The sequence below is a fragment of the Pygoscelis adeliae genome, unplaced genomic scaffold, assembly GCF_000699105.1.
Source record: "Pygoscelis adeliae isolate BGI_AS28 unplaced genomic scaffold, ASM69910v1 Scaffold77, whole genome shotgun sequence".
Taxonomy (NCBI): Eukaryota; Metazoa; Chordata; class Aves; order Sphenisciformes; family Spheniscidae; genus Pygoscelis; species Pygoscelis adeliae.
Genome location: NW_008825216.1, coordinates 5,474,130 through 5,493,542, shown reverse-complemented (window position 1 = coordinate 5,493,542; position 19,413 = coordinate 5,474,130). Strand labels below are relative to the sequence as shown.

The window sequence follows — 19,413 nt, the reverse complement described above, 5'->3', positions numbered from 1 at the left end:
CTTTTCAAACCAATATTTTAATATCTTGATTGCAGTTTAAATGACCACAGTAGCTTAGAAGTGTTTCTTTCTTTCTTAGAGTATTTGCTAAGTCATCCTATTTAAATCAAAACTCTAGTCGTGTCAGTTTTTTTCTCTCTTTTTCTCTCAACGTCTGGAACACTTGCTTGTAAAAGATATTTATAAATATGATCGGTAGGACTCGTCTTCATTTTAGATATGGCAATAGAGCTCATGAAAAACTGCTGAGAGTTCCCAAATATTTGATCAGGGCTAGTTATTTTGTCATGGTAGGATGCATCATGCTCTCTCTTTCCTTTTCTTGTGCGGCTCATAAGGAATGAACATGGTTGTGAGTAACTGTTACTAAGTGATGCCTAGTCCTTGCATAGCTCCTCTTGCAGAAGAAGGTTTTCTGGTCATTTTGCAGAAGGAGAAAGAAGCACAGGAAGCTGGTGCCATGCACTGAACCCCACAGAGAGTCAGGCAGGATGAGCTATTCCCATGGTGCCTTGTCCTGAACCACAGGCCCATGGCACAAACATAACTCTAAAGACAGTCCCTGACCCAAAGAGCCATCAATCAACAAAATGGAAGGCAGTATATAGATGGTAGAGAGCACTGCAAGGGGACGGTCAGGCAATATTAATCACTGTGTTAGGTGGTAATGGAATTAGCTCATCAACCTAATTATTCGTTTAAAAAACCTGTGATATCATGGCAGAGAAGAAATGACTTTATGGATGCATGTATCCTTTCCTATTCCTTGGGATGAAATTTGTTCTCTGAGGCTATTCTGGACACTCTTCCCTTCCCGTACCCCCTCCCCGCCCCCAACTATATGGGCTCTGCACTTGCTTTTATTCACTGGCAGAAAGTTCTTGCAAGAATGCATTTCATTTTCACTAATATCCCTGTGAAACATGTCACTCAGATTTATGAAGTCCTTTAGATCCTTGTGTTGGGACTGAATGTGAGTTTCCACCTTCCACTGTTTACCCTGAAGAAGTGATGAGTCAGAGCAGATTAAGGAAAAGGACTGTGTCTCTGCAGCTTGAGTTTTCCCATGTTACTGAACAATCAGCAACTTGCACTATAGCGGTATTTAAAGAGTGCAACCTGGATCAGGGTGGCCCCTGCATGAGAGGGTAAGAAATGGCTCTCTCCCTGAAGAGCAGCAGTCTCAGTGAAGGGGGATGTCTGAGGCTGCTCCACAGATCAGTGGCAGACCTCTCAGTTGCAGCAAAAAAAACCCAAACAATGTAAACATCATGCTTTTATAGTAAATGCTGTAGTTCATTCTTGATTTCAAACAGGGTAAGTACAGTCAGCTCGAAGACTTCATAACCCTGTTGATTTTAGAGAGTAAGAACTTACTTCCAGAATTTAGAGAAACTGAGGTGGTGCCCCAAAGAATTTATAATTTCACAACACACCACATAAGCGCATTCAGTCAATGGGAGAGGGAGGGGTAAATAAGCCTGGAGTGAGTTTTGTTTTCAAGGTCAGAGTTGCAGGAAAGTTAGCCATCTGTGCATTTGTTTAATAAAGCTGCTCAGAAATGTTGGTGTTTCAGCCTGTTTAAGTTCTGTTTAGAGGTTAGTCTGAGCCCTTGGGTTTCTTTAAACAGAGTCCTGATAATTTCTCTGTTGCTGGAACAGTTGCATCTGGAACGCACAGATGTAGCGGCTGCTTTGAGGAGGTTCTCAAGGTCAGGCTTTGACTGGGAGGGGATCCCAGGAAATCTGATCGCCTTCATTTGTCAGTGACTGGTGGCTGGAAAATCCTACTTGCTTTCTTCCTCTGGCTCCCACCAGGCTCTGGCTTTTTAATGCATGCGGTTCTGTATCATCAGCATCTGAGAATCTCAGATCTCAGTTAAAAGTCAATTATCCTCTTGCTTACCAGTATTAAGTAGGAAGGTAGTTTTGCAGCTGTGTGATGGGCCAGCCCCATTCATTTCTGTGGAGTTTACAGCCTTACTGTGTTTCTAGATGAATGGGAAAAACAAACATCTAAACGTGACCTAATGCAAAAATCTCTCCCAGAGTTTACACGCAGTCCCAGTGTCGTCTTTTCAGGTGGGAATGAAGGTTATTTTTGAGTTCCTGTCTGTGGTGCTTGGTGTTTCTGATGGTAAAACTACCTGCATAGTTGTCTCCTTTCTGCAGGTGTTCTCACTCAGTGCAGCTCTGCCTGAGGAAGGAGGCTAAAAGCACCAGAGCCTCCTCTCTTCCTCACTTAATAGTTTTGCCATAGGAACGCCCCTCACGGATCCCATCCCTTTGTGCTGGGTGCTGTAGGCAGAACAAAAAGACAATCCCTGCCCTAGCAAGTTTAGCATCTAGATGGAAGATGGAGGCATAAGCCTCCCACAGTGAGTCACTTGCAGCCCAGAGACTCTGCAAGCAGGATGTGTACAGCAGTATTTACTGGCTAATGCACACAGCAGAGAGCTGGGACCAACACGGAGCTAGGCACCAGTATACTCCCTGTTCCTGGTGAGCCTGCACAGGCCAGGCAGTCATCAGCCTTGTTGCTCCTTGGAAATGAGCGGGGTCCTTGATGTTGCTGAATTGTCATCTTCTGTTTTTTTCTTAAGATTTTACAGCTTTTTGTGTAAGTATTTTCCTCCTTGAACTACTACATGTTATCAGTTACAGCACTTTTGATAGTTTTTACTTTTCTTATCTTGCATCATTTATATACCTTCTCACTTACATATATCCTCACTTATACAGCTTCTCACAGCTCAACAGTAATGTTCTTAGAAAAACTGAGCCGAGGCTCTGCAATTGTGTGGCATCAGAGTGAGGCCTCGGTCATGGACCTGAGCTGGGCTGCCAGTTATACAGAGGGAGCCCGATGAAGCAGCGCTAAGAGGGTAGCAGCACCAATGCATAGATTAGCAATTGCGTTGTGGGGGTGGCATCCTTTCTAAGAAAGGTATTGAAGAGCAAAGGGAAGGAGCTTTGCAGAGGTTAGCGCCGATTTCCAACCAGGCAGGAGAAGGGCAGCATGGAAAGAGGCAAACGTGGCCTTGCTTGGCATCAGTGGTTGGATACCTGGCTTCACAGGGCAAATGCAGGCAGAAATCAGTATACTGAAAAGGTATAGGAAGAGCTCAATAGGGAGGGCTAAGCGACAAAGGTCTGTCTCTATTTTGCAGCCCCACTTCCATTTGATGCTGCAGAGAAGAGGGAACTGGCAGAAGGCTGACGTGGTTGAAGCAGGGGGTTAGGCAAGTGATCTCTGGGGCGGAGCGATGTCAAGATACATGTAAGCAAGGCTGAAGGGAAGAAAGATGATTGCAGTAATTGAAAGGAGAGCCAGGCAGTTCTTAGGTATTTGAAAGAATAGGAAAGGCTTTATCATAGATGTGTTACGCATAATGAAGCTGCCTGACTTAGATGTGGCTGGCCTAGGAGAAGCTATAGAGAGAAGTCAGCGTTTGGTGATCCACAGATTATAGGTTCACCATACAGGTAAGATGATTTAGTGTCCCCAGAGATGATGCAATCACATGGAGGAGTGATTTCAGGGGAAGGAAAACAAGGAGCTTTATTTTTAGCCATATTGGGCTTGCATTATCAACTCTTAACAGCATCTCTGCCAGTTTCACTGTGATCTTGTTAGAAACTTTGAAGAACATGTACAGACAAAACAGAGATTTGCCAATCCTCAGCACACAGATGTTGACTGGATCTGTGTGTTAATGCAGATTGAAATATTTCAAAATAGGAGGCAGAGGGAGAAGAGATAGGGACCAAAGAAAGAGCTTTGTAGGGAGCCCCAAGAGCTAGATGGGAACAGAATGGGAAAGCTGCATGTCCCTTGAACGCTGTTTTCAAAGTAACCTTTAGAGCAGTAGGAAGATAATGGAGAGAGGCTCAAACCAATGAAAAGATCTGGTCTCGGTAAGAGCACCATCAGTGGTGCCAACAGCTGCTGAGGAAGAGCTAGACCTAAGAGCTGGCTGAGAGGAGGGCATTAAAGAAGGGGGGAATATGGGCTGGAGAAGGTTTGAGGTGGGACTGGAGGGGAGGATCTCCCAACAGCGATGGTAATGGCAACAGTTAGAGGTGAGGTTTGGGATGAGAGAGGAAGACAGAGTGAGGCAGGATCTGGAGAGTGGCACTAGGAATGAGCGGTTGAGTATTTGGCTGCGAAGTCTATAGAAAAATGAAGAGTTTTTTTGATAGCTATTCAGGATCCAAAAAGTATGACAGTACCATTCATTGTTCTCTTGCTTTTATAACTGTGTCATCTAAAAACTCGGTTTCTGTTTTGTGGTTGTTTAGAGTCTGCCCTTTGTGAGATATTTTGCACAATGTAGCCTTCAAAATCGTCCTCCTGTTTATTACTACCCCTGCTCTTTTTTTTCTTCCAAATGTCATCTATTTCATTTGAGAATTGTACCCTGGGGTGCTTCAATTATGTATGAATGTGGAGTATTTGGGATGTGCTATTCACAAGTGCTTTCAATTTGCCATCTGAGCTTTGAATATGTGCAAAATCGCCAATATTTTAGTTTCTAGGGCACTCTTAAATGTGCAGTCAAGATGCAGCTTTTGTTCCTAAGTGCTCGGGGTTTTTTTACCCAGTTTCTAGTGAGACCTTACGAACCTTCCGCATGAATTTTCCATAGAGTAAATTGCCAGCACAGAGCAAGGAAATTCCCGTTGGCTTGTAGCACAGCTGTCTACTCTGAGACCTTCCGTCCTCTGGTGGCGCTCTCCAGCAGTCTGCCTCTGTAGCCAATCATACTTGGTTTGAGTTTCTGAATGACAGGTGATTGACTTGCCTCTCATCTGTCAACATGTGAAATCTGCTCAGAAGTGTGATGTCTTTTCTGATTGCCTCTGTGTAGGCAAACAGTCTTTCCAGAACAGTTTGCACTGTTTTTCTTGTTTTGGAAGATCTCTGCACAGACTTCACCCATACCCTGTCGTTCGGCATTCAGGTATATTGATTGATACCTACTTTTGCATTTGTGATGGGAGGAGGCAGAAGCAGTTGTAGGTGGAAGGAAAGGTGAGCCAGAGGCTGTGAAGGTCTTTTCTTGCTGTCAGGCTTTTAAAGGGAAGAGACTGTTAGGATACTGCATGAAGACTGAAGGCAGAAAGGGTGAGTTAAACAGTGTGAGAAGAGAGAGCTGGGATTGTGCACACGGGATTAAAACATGTTGGATTGAAAAGTATCTGTTGCAGTAGGGCTGCAGTAGATAGAGAGAGAGCAGACTTGAATGTGTAGCTGTTCTGATAAGAAACAAATAATTGAGGGATGACTAGAGAAAGCTCCATTTCTGTCCCAGCACTGCAGGATAAAGAGCTTCAGCCTGTAGTTGCCTCCTAAGACAGATGATGTCACATCTATAGAAGTTATCCCATTTGGTGCTGTAGAGTGAATGGATCAGTAGCCACTAGAAACAGATACACAGTAAAAGTGATCTCTGCAGCTATTCAAGAAGCATTGCTTTGACTGTCACCCACAGAAGCAGAGAATGTTGCTGCCAACATCTCCATCTGTTGTCCAGCAGCAGTTGTCGAGCCTGTACTTCTGATGACATTTTACTGTTGGAGCACATGGAAAGGGCACAAAGCTCTAATGCTGTCACAGGGCAAACCAGAAGCTCTAGTGAATAGTTTAACAAATATTTTTGGGGAGCAGCTTCTGACTGCACCTGTGAAGGTCTTGTAGCCAATTTCTGGCAACTCTGCTTTTTCTGCAGACTGCTAACTGTTTAAATACCACTTCTGATGCATTACAGAGCTGGGGGGAATGCTGTGGGCTTCAGTAGGCAGGATCTTAATGATTTGAGGTAGAATGAAGTAAGCTGGATGAGAGGACAGGGAGAGGGAAAATAAAGGCCATATGGGATCCTAGGCACTTGCAAGGATATTTGAAGCTACGCCTTTGCCAGTTGTCTGTACCCAGCCACTGTTTCACAGCAGCCTTAATGCCTTCCAACATTATGCTGCCGTCGCCCATCTTCCCAACAGAGCTGAGCATGATAAAGCTTTGAATCATGTTTCTCCAAAAGAAGAAAAATTGTGCCAAGAACAAAGGCTGTGCTTGGATAGGCAGGAAAATGCCCAAGGAGAAAAAAGGGAGATATATTTAACATTGGAAGAGGAGGGAAGGTTCAGTAGTGGGTATGGACATTCTGGTAAAGGGCACTGGGGAGGTGAACAGAGCAAGGGGGTATGAGAATCACAAGGTGGCCATTACAAGGACTCTTGAGATAGGGGGGAGTGCAGAGGCAGGGTGCCAGGTGCACAGGGAACTCTGCTAACAAAACCTATGGAGTATGTAGCATCCTAGTAGTAAAATAGTGATATCTCAGTAGTTGCATGGTGGGCATGCTCTTTAAAGTAGCTGCTTGCAGACCCAAACCAGCCCATGGCGAGGGACCAATTGGCTCACCAGCAGACTGTCTCATCCCTTGGGGGATACTCTATGGGGAACATGAAGTGAGCATGCAGCAGGAGAGACTCTTGGTTGGCTAAGAGTTACTGCAATAGGGGAGGGAAGGTGTAGGACACTTTCCTAGACTTAGAGATTCCTGTTTTGTTTTCAGCTCAACTGCTAATCCAAGGTCAAAACTAATCTGTCTGCAACTTTCGTCACCACTGCCTTGTCTGTAGATTTTAAAGGCTTGATGTGTGGTCTCTGTGCTGACATACTAGTAGCCTAATCTTAATTCCGATGACAACAATCATGAAATACCTTTTCTGTAAATTTGGAACAATCTGCCCTTTGTATGCATTGCACTGTTAAGCTGCTCTCTTGAGCCCTGATTAATAACCTAAATTACTTACCAAAATTAGCTAGTCCTCAGCCTTAGCATTGGGAAAAGCACAAATCTGACAGCTTTCGAAAGTGAGTGGAGCATGGTCAGGGAGTCTACAAACATTCCTGCCTTTGTCCTCATCTGGAAACTGTTTCTATCAAAAAAGGGATTTATTTTTTTTTTTAAGATAAATCATATATATTTAAGACTTCCTTTTAATATGTGCTGTACTTCTTTTTGGAATTAGTGTGTATGCATCCTTGCACCAACTGTGTTCTTTAGCATATCAATTACTTCAAAATACAAATTATGTCTCATTTCTCAGAGATTTCATACATAACACACTCCTCTGGGGTCTGTTGCACGATGCATGAATTGCTAGGGAATATTACATTAGTATGTCTAGAATACCAGTGCTGGCAGATACACCATCTAAAATAGGGAGAAGCTGTTTAATTGAATTTTCTTCCCCTCTACGATCATTGAGATATAAATTACTGGGAGCACTACTGCAAACATGGGAGCATTTTTGTTCTCTGAGCACTGTAATGAACTTTCCTTTATGAAGGAGAGTGTTGCTAAGAGAAACAGGTACATATACAGGAAAGCAATGCTGCATGTTCTGGATGGTTGAGGTCTCAAGCAAGTTTAACAAAAGCTCGTTGTGGATACATCACTTCAACAAACAAGGCAAAATTCCTTTTTCCTGACCCTGAATACTGAGCAAGTGTCAGCTTTTTCTCTGACAGGTAAAATTTTCTGGAATTCCTAAAATATTTAAGTATTTCAGAGCCAAAGTCACAAAGGCAGGCCTGGGCAGATTTTTCAGAAAATTTGCATTTGTGTGTGTTTTTAAATCTTTGCAAGTTCCATGGTGTTACAGTACTGTTTGAATGACTGAGCACAGTGTCTGCTGCTTCTCATTTCTCTTTCCAGCGGGTTATTTCTGCTGACTTTTAGACCAAGATGAAGGTCAGATGCCTATTGATTTTAATAGGTGTTCAACTTTGGTGAAAGTTATACTTGTAAAATACTGTCAGTGAAATAAAATCAAAGGCTTGTGTACAAAGGAAGGGTTAAGTGCTTTCTCCCTCTGCATGACAATGCAGAAGACTCCTCTTCTAGAGGGATTGCTTGTAGGAATGAAGGAATAGCTTTACTTCAGTGCTCTTTCAGTTGGTGGGTATACTAGCTGGACTGTGTTTGGTTAATTATAGTCACATTACTAAGGGATAAATGCTCCTGCACTCTAACACAAACATGTATGTCCACCTACAGATGATGGTGACAGCTCTCTTGAAATGCGTAGCGTTGTGGACTGCACAGTAGCAGGCTACACGCTAAAGCTACTGCCGCCTGCTACAAATGAGCCAGGCATTTCCCTATTAACAGCAGCATATTGCGCTGTACCCTGGTTCCTGGTTCAATCTGGTTTGGTGGGTTGTCTCTAAATCATGATCTAAGTAAAGGATCTAAGAATTAGCGCTGTACCAGGAGAGTTTGATGAGGATGTTCTGGCTGGTTGGGTATGTGTATTGCTGGCTTCTCACATTTATGGGGGTGCACGCGCACTTGTGTAGCAGCCTAATGGTTGCTGCCAGCAGAAATAAATCTGAACGTTACTGCAGTGAGCTAACAGGCCATTTCCTTCTGGTCATCTTGTAGGGGCCTTTTTTGAAGCTGAAGTTCCCATGCTCTCCTTTTGCTGGCAGCATTAAAGCCTATGCAGATTCAGTACATGTAATCTCAGTTATGACTTGAGTCTTTTCCTGCCAAGCAAACAATCTTCAAACTGCACAACAGTGACAAGAACCTTTGGAAGCCCTTAAGCTGAGGCAAAGGACACTCTATTTATCGGTAACTGTGCCAGCTAACCTGAGGTGGTTTTAAAGCAACAGCCCCTTGAAAGAGGCTTTAGATATTAGCAGTTTATATAAAGTATCTGCTGCCTTGATGCTCAGCTTGTCTCCAGTTGAGCTGAGCAGGTATGTTGGCAATTGCATCTGCTCCCTCTGGATTCCTTATAACCTTCTGACTTTTCTTACCATTTCTTGTTTAAGATTTATGTCCATCTCAAAGAAGGGAGTGGTGCTGATGGGCTGGATGCTTTGAAGAACAAACCACAGCTCCACAGTATGGTGGCCAAAAGCCTTTGTCAGAACGCCTCTGGGAAGAACTACATCATCTTCACTGGCCCGAGCATTACCAGCCTGAATCTCTTCGAAGAATTTGAGAAGCAAGGTGTGTATCAGGTGACTCACTGGGTTTTAATGATGACAGACCTAGGGGCCTTCCTGCCACTGAATTAAAAAAACTCCCAAAAGTTTGGAGTGAGATTTGAATTCCTTGTCTAGGTAAGTTGGTGATCTCTAAGAAAAGATCTCATTCATGAAAAGGTACTATGCAGAGGACTTTCTAAGTTGCTCTTTAAGTCTTCTTAAAGTTCAAAATGAGGATGTAAAAACATTTTTAATAAGGGTATTTAAAGCCCTTGCTTTTGTTCTTTGCCTTAGAAATGTGAGGTCTAATCTCCTATATGGCCTGGGGGACTTTTCAAGGGATTTCCTAGCTGCCTGTGTTTTTTCTGTTCCCATTGTGAAAGACTAGGGATGGGATGAATCCTTAAAGTTGTGCCTTAGAAGTTCTTGCTGGTTTAATATCTGTTAAAGATGTGACTTCTCTAGATGACATTTTATGCCATTGCAAAAGCCCTAGCATGGTTCGCTTTTTTTGCTGGTATAAACATGCCTTGGTGGGACAGTTTTTAGTTCTGAAAGCATAATAAACTCTACACTGGCAAAAGCACACTTGCCAGAAGAATGTCCATCGATAAAGCAGTGTGGCTCTCCCAGCCAGTTTCTTGCTAGTGTGGAGAGTAATCCCAGGATATCCTCTCTGTCAAATGCCCCTTCACCTTGGGTATAGAAAAGCCACGTGTTACTTTGCTTTCAGAAATACTGAAGACTTGTGACTCCCACTCTTGACAGTCACTTATAAGTCATCTCAATGTAACTCTCGGCTTGTTCTTCAGTCAACACAGCCTTTCAGAGTCGGTATGGTACGTACAATAGATCCTTCGTAGCAGTAAGACTGGAGGCTGCCATTATGAATCATGTAGGAGGAGGCTACAGGGCCGTTTCCCTTTTCAACACACCACTGACAATAGAGTTTTACTTTTGGCATGTTTTCCATTGCAGAAAATTAAACCCACCTGGGGCATTATATTAATGAAACATGGCCCAAAGCAGGGCGGAAGACTGGAAATTGAGACAATATCTTGATTCTCATTTAAAATGAGAACACCAGTGAGCTGCACCAGTGCTGTAGTTGAGCACTTCAGACTGTGCTGGCACTGAGGGCTATGCCTGTTGAGCTCCATGCAGGACCTAGCTCCTACATTATTTTACGTAAGCTGGAAGCTCAGAGAGTACAGTGGAATACCGCCATATTCTCACAAAAGAGTCATGGTTTCCCAAATGCTGCCAACAGCCAAATGGGAAAGAAGTCAAGCATATTTATAGTGCACTGGAGTTTTTCCTCTGAGCAGAGACTGTTCTTTAGTAAATTACTCTTTTCACAGCTGATTATAAGCATTACATTTTTAAGACTACCAAAGCAATGATGCAAAATGTGGGTTCAAAAAAATGTCGAGGATAACCCACATACTCCTAGTACCTGAGATGTGTCAGGTTTAAATGTAAAGACTGACAGACAAAAACTTGACTGCTGAGTCAAATCCTTTATGCTCCGCTGGGGAAGGATAAAGACAATATGGCGTGACCCAGTTGGTCCATAACCCTGCTGAAAAACGTGCATGGCTACTAAACCAGCTGAGTGTTTATTAGTTACAGATAATTCAAATTGTTCACAGGGGTGAATTATTCATGGTCTTTACACTGAACAGATCAGTCAAGTTAACGGTTCCTAGCAGGTAGCAAATTCAGTAATGTCTTTTTAAAGCATGTAATTTTGACTTACTATCTGATATGTTATATATGCTAATGCTGTACTGAGATTTCAGTTTGGTTCATGGTTTGTTATATGGCTTCATGAGATTTTTTTAATGATATTTGACAGCTGCTTCCAAAATTAAATTTCATATCTGGTACACGCTACCACCTTCCTAGGGGTGAAGCTATGGGGTGGGTGGGGGGTGGACACTAAGATAGCAGGTTTATTGGCTTTGCAAAATAGCATGGCACTCCTATATAAAGAAGATCACAGGGAGGACGTGAAGGTGTTTCTGTTTAATAAGGACATGGGATTGTCTGCATTTGCCATGAGTTACTGGGGCCTAGCTCAGAGGTTTTGCAGGGGGATGTTGAACTGGAAGGACTATGAGACAGTTGGAGAGGTGAGATGCTAGAGATGTCAAGCGGTGGTGAAGTCAGTCAGAACCCTGGAGGACATGGTGTTTACTGACTCTACTGCAAAGCAGCTAATGTATTGCCAGCACCCGCTGGGATCCTACTGCATTGGCAGTACATTTAGGGAGAGGCAAGCAGAGAAGCCTGGACTCAGCAGAGAGATCTCTCTAATGTATACACAGTCACTCTCAGCAATGACCTTAATGCTTTTTTGGTATGTGGCTTAGCCAGCCAAATCTGAACAGGGCCACACCATGACGAAGAAGTGTCATTAGAGCCTGTTGAAGAGCATCTATGCTGGGTTCAAGACCCATTCTTAAACTGATTAATTTACTTTTCTGGTTGAAGAAAATTTAGTTTCTGGGCTAGAGCAGGATCAGTGGTAGAAAGATTCTTTTGAGAACTGAAAAGAAAAAGAAACTGGTATTGACCTTAACTGCTTTACGTTGTTTGAGGGTTTTTTGTAACTATCAACAGAGAAATACGGGGAGATTTAAATAAGCGAACGCTTAGAAACTATAAATTTTTTGGGAACCTAGACTGACATTTAAGGGAACTAAAGGAGATTCTGGAAAATCTAGAAAGAGGCACCCACTAAAAATGTATTAGTTCCTCTCAAAATTCTTGATGAGAAGGACTGGGGGTCTTGGTAGCCAGCAAGTTAAACATGAGTCGGCAGTGTGCCTTGGCAGCAAAGATGGTCAACACTATCCTGGGCTGTGTTAACATGAGTGTAGCCTCATCCCTGTAGATCAGGGGAGGTGATTACTGCCTCCTACTCAGCCCAGTTTTGGACAACACCCCCCAACACAGGAAAGGCATTGATGAACTGGAGTAAGTTCAGCAGAGGGCCACCAACCTGACCAGGGGCTGGACCACATGCTCCGCTATGGGGAGGGAACAGCGCTTGTTCAGCCTGAGAAGAGAAGACTTCAGGGAGGACCCAACAGCAGCCTTACGCTACCCTGAGGAGGTTGTCGAGTGAATGGAACTGTCTCTTCACGGTGGTGCATCGTGGAAGGACGAAAAACAACAGACATAAACGGAAACAAAGGAAGTTCAGACTAGGTGTAAGGGTTTTCCTGAGGACAGTGGAGCAGGAAGCCCAGACAGGTTGTTCAGTCTCTGTCCTTGGAGGTTTTCAAGCCCAGACAAGATAAAGCCCTGAGCAGCGCTGGCTGACCTTGTGGCTGACCTTACTCTGAGCAGGGGGTGGGACTAAAGACCTCCCAAGTTGCCTTCCAACCTCAATTATTCTTTAATCCACAGGATCCTGTGATCCTATGAAGACTTTTGTGGAACCTTAACTATCATTTGCTTTTCCTAACCCCAACCCACACATGCATTACTGCAAAAACTGCAGTATTCTTTACGGTAAGCCTGCTGTGTAGCACCTTCACTATACCATAGTAGAGAATATGTGCCTAGTAATATAAAGGGATATCGGTGAACATAATTCTAAGATCTTTGAAGATACCAAGAGCTGAGAAGACTTCAGAAAATAAGACAGGGCACTTTGATCTTTTTCAAAATCAAAAACCTGAATAGACCTCTCTTTTTATTTTTCAGGGGACATACAAAGCATTTTTTTCTCTGGCCTCTGAATAGAACTGGAAACCTGCACTGAAATGCCCCAAATTCTCTTTTCTGCGAGCAGACAGCTATCATTGTTATTTGCTGTGACATTCATTCATAGTGCACATCTTTTTTTCCTCCTCTAAGCATTAGTGTTGTCCCTTACAGAGGACAGCACCTCCTAAAGCCCTGTGTCCCATGCTTCCCTTAAACATATGATCCCCGAAACCCCCCTTTGCGCTTTCTGAACCAGCAGGAGCAGCTGTCCCGCAGAGTGGCTGGGGTTGACAAAGCTGCAGGAGTTGCCAGCCTGGGAGACCATGGCACTCCCACAAGCTTTCCAGGATCCTGCAGCTCCAGCACATGAACTAAAGCAAGCTCTCATCTCCTCCACAACAGGGCCCGCAGTTGCCCTAGCTCTGACTTGATCCAGCGTTGCATGCAGGATAAATGATTGCAGAATGTGTATTTTTAGAATCATAGAATCATTAAGGTTGGAAAAGACCTCCAAGATCATCGAGTCCAACCGTCAACCCAACAACACCATGCCCACTAAACCATGTCCCTAAGCGCCTCATCTACACGTCTTTTAAATACCTCCAGGGATGGTGACTCAACCACTTCCCTGGGCAGCCTCTTCCAATGTTTAACTACTCTTTCAGTAAAGAAATTTTCCCTCATGTCCAATCTAAACCTCCCCGGCACAACTTGAGGCCATTTCCTCTCGTCCCATTGCTAGTTACTTGGGAAGAGACCGACACCCTACTTCAGTTTGCCTGAACTAGCTTGAGCCTGGCTGCCTTTGCAAATGGTACTAATGAAGATGTGGTGAAACAGGCTTCAGCACAAGCTCTCCAGGGCCTGGAGACCCTGGGAATGAATCTTGGGTGACTACATCACGTTTCCTTTGCTAAACTAGCTTAGGTGTATGCATTTATATTGCAGTTACAGTTTAAGAAGAGCAGAGGAGGACAACCTGTCTCCGTTGACTCCTGTGTATGTGGCAAACACCTGTTGTGATTCTGATTTAATTACACACAAAAACTTCATTGAGCCAGATGGGCATAATTTTTATTGCTTCTATTGCTATAGTAACTGGGTGGTTTTAAAAAACTCTACGGATTAAGGGTGTCATCTGTGATGAGAGATGCTAATAAATCTGCAGAAGTGTTGCACTTTTCTAGGCTATACAGCAGGCAGGTTACATGGTGTGTTCCTGGAGAGGAAATGGTTCCCATTATTCTGTATGAGGAGTGAAACATCTGCTGGAAGCTTTCTGCAGGCTTATTGCCTGAGCTAAAGGAAAGGCTACAAATAATTATTATGGGATCTCAGAGGTGGCTGTTGCTATTTTGAAGCTCTAGCACAATAATGTATTTATTAGCTTGGTTTTATACTATTGCCGTCTCCTGGAGAGAGTATCACCTGTCAGTGAGCCATAAACTTTAGGCAGCTGAGGAAATTCTTCTCAGGCTTGCTTGCTATCAGAGCAGGAAGTTCTTAATATTGGCTAGAAGAAAGCTTTCTAAAAGTTTGCTATGATAATGCCAAAGTTTGCAGGTACATGACCTACACTGTTTGTGTACCTTTTAGCAAGACAAGAAATTAAAAAAAAAAAAAAAGCCTTCCACTGGAGGTGCAGTTCTTCCTGTATTGATTGTAAGTCTGTTGCCATCAGGCTTTTCTCGTTGTCTTTTGTGGAAGGAACTTACAGATTTCCAAGGACTGATTCATTCATTAGAAATAACTGATAGAGTGCGCATTTCCCCCTTCAGAATGAAGTTGCCCCATTGCTGTGTTGGTTGACCTTCTTCTGATATGAGTGTCTTAAATTTCTGATGGAAGAGCCTTAGCTCCTTGTAGACCTGCCCACAGCAACTGGACCAATTAATGAATATTAGCAATTATTATATTAATATTCTTGTAGTATCTGTGAGCTGTTGAGGGGATGCTCAGCATGCCAGGCAATATATGAACCAAGGACAAAGGCTGCACCTGTGCTCAAGAGCTTTAGGTCATTCCAGAAAGACAGAGGCAGAAGAGCCACATAAATCGAAACCTAAGAAAAGAGATAACATGCTCAGGGGAAGCCAGACACTGTAGTCTGACTTAGCGTTTCCCCTGTGAGTATATCCAGTTATCTAGTGTGCAGAATTCAGCATGATGAAAAATTCGATCAAGCAGACTTAGCTGACAGATGAGCTTTAAACTACCACAAGCCTCAGCTGCCGTATGAAAGATGTGCACAAATGTCACCTGCCTCCATGCCCATCAGTTTTTTTCCACTCAGGTGGGTTAACGCAAAACCAAAGGACACCGAGGAAATTTCCATCCAAGATTTCCTTGAGTTCAATTAATTTGATCAAGAAGATCTGCTTCTCTTGGACTAACAGAAACAGGCTGTTATTATTTCACAGCCTAATGACAAATTCAAGCATTGTCATTATTAATGTTGTTTCCAAACCTTGTTTGTGCCCACCTGGCTGCATTGAGGCGTGTTTTGTGGTGTTAGATTTTATTTGTTGCCTCTTTCACATACGAAAGGCCAATTTTTTTTTCCAGGCCAATTTTAAGCATGTGAAGACTATTAGATTATAGATGTTATTGTTGGGAAGATACCCTGAATTCTTCTCCTTGTCATTTCATCATGACTGTGCAGGAGATGTCAATACATTTCATCAAGAGAGCAGGCTTTCTGCACTTGTCTCGGTTTCCAGAGACATTCATGTAGGACACAAATCTTTGGTATTACAGGAGAAGGCCAGTTGGCTAACATATCTGTTGGACTAGAAAGTTGAAGGACAAGCTCTTTCTCTAGTCAGGTCATTCAGACTTGCTCCACTGCTCTTGCTTTCTGGGTCCATGCAATGGCTCGCTGATGGGGAATGTTTTTGTTCACGTGCAGAGATCTACTGCTGTGGGTTGCTGAGTGCCAGGAAGAGTGACTGCACAGGCCTACCTCCATCCATGCTGAACAACCCTGAAACTCCCCAGTCCAGAGGACAGTACAGAATAAGAATGAAGGGAAACATGTCCTTGATCTGCTGGTACAATAAAGGGCACTTTCGTTTTCTGACCAATGCCTATTCACCGCTTCAACAAGGTAAGCAATATTCCTACTGCTCATCTGGAAAGTCTACATGCTTTATGTGACAAGGCAAAAGTCACTGAGTTTGATAATAAGCCTGAACAAAGAGCTTGATCATAATATCTTAGATAAACAGTAGCGATAGCGATGACTTCCCTTTTGTGTCTTCCTACAGCTATTCTTTTTTCCCATACAAAGATTAAAAGCCTACTGCTAATGCAGTCTCCTTTGCTGAGCTGGTGGAGGCAGTATCCTTTTAGGTATAAAGATTATATCTTCGCTGATGGTCAGAGAAAGGAAGATAGTGGTTGTATAACACTATACTAGCCCATTTGCAAAGCATCTTGTAGGATTGCTGCTACAGAAAAATTAATAAATGTTATGATGTAGTTGGAACTCTGAGCAGATCCTACAATTCATTTATCTTATGCAGTAAAAGCTTAGTCACAAACATTTTTTTGCCAGAACTAAATATGATTAAGGCTTCCTGTTGTATGTTAAATTGATTTTAGCAGTTGATGAAAAGAAACCAAAACAGATAACTTGGATAGTTCAAATAATTGCAAAGAGCTTCTTGATACTGAAATCTTTTCCTTTTTGAAAGTATACAGATGGTTTTAAGAAGGTTTGGAAACTTCAGTAAGATGCAATATCATTAGCTAACTCTTTGAAATTCGTCTTTCAGTGAAAACACTGCTTCAGTTTCTCTTTTTTATTATTCAGATCTATGTGTAACTGCCTGAGACAAATAAAAATAATCTAAACCTTTAAATGTAAAGCCACCAATTCAAAGGCATCTTGTATACTCATGTTCTGAATCCCAAGTGACTCTCACATGTGTGTACACGCCACAGAAGCAAAGTTAAGGCCTTGAATTATTGTATGGTAAGCTGAGAAGTTGACTTAGTGTGGTGTTCAGTGCCTTGCCAGAAGTCTCATTACCTCAGCAAAGCATGGCTGATCCCAAGGAATTCTGCTGGGCACCGCAGCAGAGCGAGGACTCGGTGACTTGGATGGACCGGTGTCTGAGCACAAATGCTGAAAATATGTATGTGAAGGAAGTATGACACTTCGGGGGCCCTGCTGAAGCCAGTCCCTGGGGCGGTGTTGCTCCCCATGAGGGGCGTTCACCATCAGGATTTGTGCTGTTTCCCTTGTGCACTTTGCTGGATTCAGATTATTCAGCTGCACTAACTGGGCAAGAGTTAACACTACACGTCACCTGGTTTTTATAGGCTAGCACGGAGCCTTCGGTTATAATTCATAAATATTACTAGAAAAATACTCTGTTTGTAAACGTCAGTGTTAACTGCCCTGTTAAAAGAGAGGGCAAAAGCAGCCTGCGCTGGCAGCATCCTTTACAACCAGCACACGGAGGTGTGAGCTGTTATGCTTGTGATTGACCTTGGGTCTGTTTTGGCATAGATGGGATTGTAGGTTGCATGTGTGAGGTAGTTTAACATCCACCGATTAGGACCTGTGTGTGTGATGAGCAAGACCTGCTCAACACATGGCTCACCAAATGCTGGCTGGGACAGTTGACATAGTTCACAGTGAATCAGAGCAGAAAACAGAGACTGGCTTTTTAAAGAGTGGCGCTGGGGGGAAGAGAGTCTCTAGTGGAAAGCTGGAAACAGATGGAGACTCGGTAGGAAGGCAGGAGACCAGATTGCCTGCCTCTAATTTGGCATCTCTGAAGCCAGTGCAGCAATGCTAATTTAAACCAACTTGAAGCTGGACCACCAAAGTCTCCTCTAAGGCACGTAAATATAGGGGAGGAAGAGCTTGTCTCCTTGAGGCAAGCTGGTAGCACAGACCTGCTGAGCACATGTGTTAGATAGGAGAGGAGGTAGGGACAAAGGGTAATAAAACCCACGCAGGGTAGTTGGACAGAGACTGGCGCCAGTGGGATCACCTGATAATGCATGGTGCGTGTTTGTACTTGGTTGACCGTAAATGTTGACAGGGGTGGAGGAAGCTGTAAAGAGACAACCTTAAAAACAGAAGGCAAGAGATGGTCAAAACAAAACCTAGAATGAGAAAAGAGGTGGATGTAGCTAATAATGAGCTATTTATTGCAATTTAAAGGAAAGTCGAGAAGGTAAATCTTGCCTGTACTCAGAGTGCAAATCCCACCCAAGCCAGAGGCACCAGGAGGGCAGTACACTTGTCAGAGCTGATCTATGAATACTATTCCTAGATGCAGCAGGTTATTTATTATGGATGTTTTTAACCAATGTGTCATAATACATCATCTCAAATGCTAAAGGATGAGTCTTATTCCTTTAGTCTTGCAAAAATGTCCTGCTTACTCTGCTATCAAGTATGAAGTTTCTGCCTAGAACAAAATTCAGTGGGGTTTTTAATTTCCCTTAAGCTTTAACTTGAGTTTAATTTTTCCTTGTGCCTGTATTACAGAAGAACTGAGAAGCCAAAAGAGATTGGGACCCCCAGAGAGTAAAAAATTACCCTATTCTAAAGCAGGTGATACATGTGCTGGCTCAAACCTCCCCATCTGTGGGACAAGGCTGCATTTTTGTTTTTCCACTCTAGATCCGGTGCCCACTTTTCCAGCATCTCCATTACTATGTTCTACAAATAAATACAATCTTTTCTATTTTTCATATGAAGCAGGATGGAGCAGGCAGCAACCTCACTGCATAGCAGGATGACCAGAATGACATCTTTAGCAAAAACTTGTTGAACCCCAGATCTTTTTAAGTAGCAGCTTCTTTCTAAGAGCTTTCACAGCTGCTCTTCACCAACGAGCTCTACTTAAAAGCTAAATGGACAATAGCTAAGGATAGAAAACAAAGCTTGGGCCACATATGCAAGGACTAAAGAGCTGCAAGTGGCATGCGGGCATCTCTCAAGTGACTTGTGAGAAGATGGGAGATGTTGTGGAGGCATTGCAATTGTATGAAGCCGTATAAGTCCCTGTGTGGTTCTTAGCCCGGGAGGAGCTGGAGTGAGGTGTGTCTGGTGACAGTCTAGTTTCCTGAAAAAATCAGCTTGTGAGATTGGCCCAGAACTGAAAAGTCTGGGGAAGGAAGCATAACATTAAAAAGTATGTCTCAGGACAGGGAAGCTTAGGGTTTTAACTCTAAATTTCCATGTGTCCTTTGTGGGACTACATTTAGGGGGTTGTGTCCAAGTATGGTGAGAGTGGGGATGGGGCCGGAGGACTCCGATGGGAAGACCTTGTACATTAGACCTTGTACAATGCTGACTGTCTGCAATTCTGGTAAAGAACTGTAACAAATCTAAGTCCTGATAAAAAGCCATATAGCACTTGGAACGTGCAGTTATATTATGTTATGAAATCTCAGTGCTTGCCAAGGTGGATGCAAGTGCTAGTATTACTGAGCCTCCATTTTTAAAAAAACAGAATTCTAGCTCCTAAAGTCACAGATTGGCTTAGAATAAGTGTTTGAGGAAACAAACATATGTACGCCTTTGTCTTTCTGCTTGTTTCATTTGGGGTGGTATTTCCCAAGCTTTGCTTGACGAGCATATAGCTTAAAAACTTAAAAAAAAAAAAAAAGTTTAAAAAAAAAACCCAAAACCAAAAGCTGCTGCCTGTCTGCGGT

The 19,413-nt window shown here is 43.1% G+C and overlaps 1 protein-coding gene across 1 annotated transcript in view; it reads left to right on the top strand.

The window, feature by feature from the left end:
* The window catches only part of PGBD5 (piggyBac transposable element derived 5), a 38,491-nt gene that overhangs the window by 12,947 nt on the left and 6,131 nt on the right, over nt 1-19,413 (top strand). Inside the window, exons 3-4 of the mRNA XM_009329186.1 lie at nt 8,854-9,034; nt 15,641-15,838. Of these exons, the coding sequence (XP_009327461.1) occupies nt 8,854-9,034; nt 15,641-15,838 (379 nt within the window). The remainder of the gene's footprint in view (nt 1-8,853; nt 9,035-15,640; nt 15,839-19,413) is intronic.